The sequence below is a fragment of the Gavialis gangeticus genome, unplaced genomic scaffold (genome assembly GCF_001723915.1).
Source record: "Gavialis gangeticus isolate Ggan-Ray unplaced genomic scaffold, GavGan_comp1, whole genome shotgun sequence".
In the NCBI taxonomy this organism is placed as follows: Eukaryota; Metazoa; Chordata; order Crocodylia; family Gavialidae; genus Gavialis; species Gavialis gangeticus.
In genome coordinates this window covers 29,767,532-29,773,143 of record NW_017729032.1, presented here as the reverse complement: position 1 = coordinate 29,773,143, position 5,612 = coordinate 29,767,532, and the positions used below count along the sequence as shown (strand labels likewise).

The window sequence follows — 5,612 nt, the reverse complement described above, 5'->3', positions numbered from 1 at the left end:
TTTGCTATTCGCTGCTCAAGCAGAGATCCACCCTTTCTTCCCTTCCCTCCCCTCCCCTCTCCCACAGTACAAACCCTAGCCGGCATGTGTTATCCTAGCTAATGCTGAGAGACGGTGGGTGGGTGGGTGTGTATGTGTGTGTCCAATTTCACTGGGACAGAACAAAGCTTCACACAGGAAAATGCATGAAAACCACTTACAGAAAAAAACAAAAAGGGTTTTTTTCCCATTTTAGCTTCTCTCATGACTCCACATTACCTGCATAGACACTGTTATTTCCTGGAGGGCAGCATCAGCTTCATCTTGCTTAGTTTTGAGCAATATGCTTTGTTCTCCAGCTTTTCTGTTTAGTTCATCGACAAGGGCTTTGGCCTCATTCAGTTTAGACACTCCTGCCTATGAATGTTTTTGAAAATGTCTGGTTAGTAACAGCAAATAGACAACATTCAAACTTCTATCTTCAGACAGATTGATAATGATAATGATACTAAAATTTCAAAATGATTCAGACTGACAAACTGTTCATTTAAAATGTCTTAATGATTAGGGGTACATAGTTCCCACCAAAGTCAGCAGAAGTCTAGTCATGAATTTTCTGGGATCTTATTGGGCTCAGAGGCCACAATGACCAAGTGACCTTGTTGAAGTGACAATAAGTGCCACCCATAGCCAAAATTTAGGCATGCACCTCTAATACTGAAATTCACAAACCTCAGTTAAGTAGCTACCTTCTTCTACCTTAAAGGAAGACAATACACATTTGGGAGAGGCATTCACAAGAGCCAGTACAGAAAGCAGGACATGCAAAGATCAATCATTAATTGGAAAAAAGGGCTATCTGAAATTTGACTCCTGATCTTAGCTATCTAGTAAACAATTCCCAAAGCCTTAAGTGCTTCTGTTAATGTGAGATTCACAATCTGAAACCATCACTGCATTTAATCACCGAAGGCTGTGTTTGTTTTTGAAAAACTACAAAAAGAACTCTACTTCTCCCTGTGCACCTAACTGGCAGTTTTCCAGCCAGGTAAGTGGCACATAGGCACAAACTGTTATTCTATCACCTCGGCACTGTGGACATTTAAGAGTACGCAGGAAGACTGAGCATAAGCCACAGATTACACAATGGCTGTGAGCGCACACTCATTGTGAATATATGAGCATATGCAAGTCCCAAAAATGTACCAGGCAAGAAACAGAGTAATGGGTGCTAGATGCCAGAGAAAGAGAGAGATCTCCAATATTTGAGCCCCAATAGCTGATTGCTTCCTGGGCACTTTCCCAGCAAGAGGGAGAGATGGGTTCTAAGCCTCTGTCACCCAGAGGGGTTTGCATTTGTGCTGCTCTGTCTTCCCAGCATAGTGCTCTACCCACCACACCACAGCTTAGGCATTATTTTGCTAGATCTCCCTTTCAAGCTGCTCCTCTCAGCAGCCAAGAGAGGGAGATATGTGGTGCCTGGAGGAAGAGAGCAAAATAGCAAGGTAGAGGATGTGGCTAGAAAACAGCTATTATTTAGGTGTGCAAAGGGTAAAAGAATTCTGCCCTAAATGTCCAAAGGAAAAAGGGTAGAGTTTTGCTCACTAACCTAGAAGCAAGAACACTTGTCTAGGAAGTGGGAGACCTTGATTCTAGACACTAGTTGATCTGAACACTTCTCCTACTTGCCAGGAGAGTGCAGTTACCATCAAGTCATGGGCTGGACTGGGGTGAGAGTCATTTGCATCTGAGAGAGTGCAGACTCTTGCATACAAAACATGTACACATGAAAAACTTTCCTTAGTCAGAAGAGTAACTTTACAAGTTGGGATGCTGGAAAGTTTTCTTCTCCTCACTTCTGAAAGGTACATCCACCCTGTAACACTTGAGGAAAAATGAAGAAGGTGGAAATAACCCCTCCCCAAAGGCATTTAATAGTGTTCACATTAAAACTTTTAGTACCCTTTCTCTGAAACCAGAGATGATGTGGTCTGAGTTGCATGTACAAACAACAAAGGGCCTGGAAGCCCAGGCTAAGCATGCCAGCAGCAGATGATGTCTACCATGCATAAGATAAAATAAGTGAATAGCAAGATCAACAAATGCAAAAATAATTTGCAATATGATATGTAGTCATTGTTATTTGTTACATACCTGCAAATGGTTTTGCCTTTTTATCAACTCTGCTCTTTTGCTGCTATTGATGGCACTATACATACGTAGAAAAGTCATATATCTGCTAGGAGTTGCTCCATATGTTTTGCATGACTCATGGATTGGCAAAAATGACTTTAAAAAATCAGAATCACCTAAATAGCAAAATACATAATTTATAAAACAATGTTATCATTCCTGCTGTACATAAAAACTGAAGCGGACCAATAAGAGGCACTTTTTAAATCATAAAGTAAGGACATACTTTTAGCACCACTAAAGGTTTGGACAGGAATTTATTTGAAGTGTTAAGAATTTCTGGGAAATTTGCAGTGCCACAAAAGCATAGTAGGAAATATGCATATAAATGTTCAAGTGGCAGTTGTCTGAAGCACCAGAGAATGGCTGCCACAGCACCCTGCAGCCAGGGAGTCCAGTGTGCAGTTATGCCAGCATGCCTCGCAGGGGTCCCCATCTTCATATGTTCCCAAATACAGCAGAGTGCAAAGAAAAACACCAACTGGCTGGCTGGTGGGCAACAACACCCACCCAGTGACACCCCTCTCTCCCCTTCTGTCTTCCCTGAGCTGAGAGTACAGAGACACTGTACCTAACTGCTGACTTCTCACTTTCACTTCCAGACCCCAGTGAATACTTGCCACCCACACACCCTGTGGCTCCCAATCCAGCAGTGCCAGTAGGTACAGTGCAGGCCATAGTCCTGCCAACACAGAGTCAAGATCTGTCTGCACTTCTTCATAGAGCTTGTTCAGCTCCTGTATATGCTCCTGTGCAACACCATGTATCTGCATGGCTGTATGATTGAGGCCCTGGCTTACCAATTATTTTGGCATCGGCAAATCCACAGTGGGAGAGAAAATGTGTAAGGTACCCTTGGCTATTCAGGGGGTGCCAATACTATGATCCCTCCACTTTATCAACAGGTAGGAGGTCAGCAGCAGGTAAGGGCATTGCCAAACTTGCAAAGGCTTCTCTGACCAAGTGCACCAGGCTCATGTGCTACAGCAGTCCCTCAGGCTTACAGCACTTGGGGCACTAAACCCATCCCTGGGCCTCACAGTGCCTCCCAGCTCTTAAACAACACTGCCATATAGAGTTCTGATGGTCCCTACACTTCAGCAGGGAGAGTTGAAGAGACTCCCCTTTGCCACAGTCATGGCTTCTGCCAATTACAGCAGGCAATCACAGCACAAACACGCTTGCACCTCCTGGCCTTTTGCTGGTACCACCCAGCACGGCTCTAACATTCCTTCTTCCTCCGTGAGATGGGCTGCCATATCTCCCCTTAGCCCCAGCCGTGGTTTTCACATTTACTGCAGCTGATCACCCTACAAAGTACATGCAGACCTCCCAGCCTCATTCCTCATGGCAGAGCCCCACAGGGCTCCGATGCGCTCTCTGCTTCAAAGAGGCACTGAAGGGCCTCCACTTCAACCTGGCCATGGCATTTACCAACTGTAAAAGCCAAAATCCATCTTTGAAGTAGCCAAATATGAGCTCAAATGCTCAGGGGTTCTTGCTTTGTGCCCTTCCTTGGCTTGATGATAACATCAGAGATGCTGAAGTGAAAGGAACAGATATTCTTTGCATGATAGGAGGTTTTGGAAGGTCAACTACTGCCCTAAATGTTGAGCAAAAAAGATGTTATCCTATTCACAAAGGAAAAAAAAGGCAGCAAATCCATGCAGCAACCTGTGAGCCTAGCTCTGCCTCCTTGAAGCAGTTGAGTTTGGCATGACAGACTCACTCCCTGGAACTGTGGAGGCAAAAGGGGAGGGGGCAAAAATATACCCATCCTACCAACAGCTTTGTTAATTTCTTTTACACCCCTTAGCCCTTGGTTCTACATGTGGTATTAGTATCATAATTAGCTTGGTTTTAGTTCTTCTCCAGTGTCATTCACAGATTATCTTTGGCTCCAATCCCAAAATAATTGTGTATGGTTTTGTAAGTGTACTGCTCTACGCTTACCAAAATTTACTGAAGGGCAGCTTGAGGACTAGAGAGCCTGTATTATGAAAGGAAACAATAAGACCTGGGGTTGTTTAACGTAGCCAAAGAAAGGCTGAAAGTTGATATGGCTGCTCTCTATAAATCCACTCAGAAATAAACATCAGGGAGAAAAAAGAACTACTGAAGTTAAATGACAGTTTTGACACATAAATGTCTATAAAGTGGCCATAAAATAAATTTAGGCTGGGACTTAGAAAAAAGTGTCTATCAATGGAGTGAGGTTCTGAAACACACTTCTCATATGAGTAGATAGAGAAATTAACTAGTTTTAAGATGCAGCTTCATCAGTTTATGTAGTTAGTTATCTGACATGATTGGCTACAAAAGAAGGGGACTAGATTTGCTCATCCAGAAGGTGCCTGCCAGTCCTAATGTCAGAGGCTATTATTGGGTGGAGGACTCTGCTCACACAGTCATCTATAGTATTTAGACTTTTGTGTGCATGCAGTACAAAGCTAATCACACTATCAGTGTGTTCAACAATATTAAAATATATTTGGTGTTTTGGGAGGTAGTGGTTGAGGGAAAGTAGATTTTGTTGCACTTTCTTATTTCAGTATTTTATTCTGTTTCTGTTTTTTTGGCTTTTACTATGGACCACCCTAATTCTTTTTTGGGAACAGTGGCATATACATCTAATAAATAAATAACAAAACAAGAGCAGCAATAAGCTGGTTAAAATAAATATAACTTCAAAAATATTCATGAAAATATTACCAGAATATATTTTCTTGGGTTCTTTTTGTGCTCTGTCAGTCTTTTGTTGTTCATCTGAATCAGTAAACAACATTTCAGGTATCTAAAATATAAACAGCTTTTATGGTCAAAAATGAATTAAGCCGTAAGTGAAGACAAAAACAAACAAGTGAATAATAACACTTATTAATGTAAACAGGTTTTAAAAACCTAAATTCCCTTCAAAGGCAAATTTCCTTCAGAAACACCTTTAAAAATATATAAGACAAAACAGTGAATTGTTGAAACTGATAACATCTTGTCCACTCAACAGAACAGTCTGTTACTTATAATGAAGCATAAAAAAAAAAAAAAAATCACTGAAGACTTTTACATCTATATAAATACCAAGGAAGTAATAAATTGCAGCACGACTTGGCAGGCTGAAGTGACCCAGCTTGGGGCTATGTTGGTCCCACCTAAATCGACTGTCCTGCTAACATACTAAGCTACTATGGGTGCGTGCGCACATACATTTATGCACAACTAAATTTTATGTGCATTAAACTAATGCTCATTAAGTGATTTTTGGCAGGTGTCTACACTTGGAGGGATTTGGGATTAAAGTTAGTCCCAAATCCCTGTATTTGGCAGTAAAGTTAGTCCCAAGTCCCTGCAGTCCTGACAGGTGCCCCTGTGGCCACCAGAGGGAGCTCCAGCCTCCAGCTACGTGGCTGCCAGCACTTGGCAGCCATGTTGAAGCCAGAGCC

At 42.2% G+C, this 5,612-nt stretch overlaps 1 protein-coding gene across 1 annotated transcript in view; it reads right to left on the bottom strand.

Moving 5' to 3' along the window:
- The window catches only part of DYNC2H1 (dynein cytoplasmic 2 heavy chain 1), a 601,360-nt gene that overhangs the window by 450,475 nt on the left and 145,273 nt on the right, over window positions 1–5,612 (bottom strand). Inside the window, exons 53-55 of the mRNA XM_019524237.1 lie at window positions 4,885–4,966; window positions 2,134–2,288; window positions 259–396 (exon numbers count right to left, since the gene is read on the bottom strand). Coding sequence (XP_019379782.1) covers window positions 259–396; window positions 2,134–2,288; window positions 4,885–4,966 — 375 coding nt within the window. The remainder of the gene's footprint in view (window positions 1–258; window positions 397–2,133; window positions 2,289–4,884; window positions 4,967–5,612) is intronic.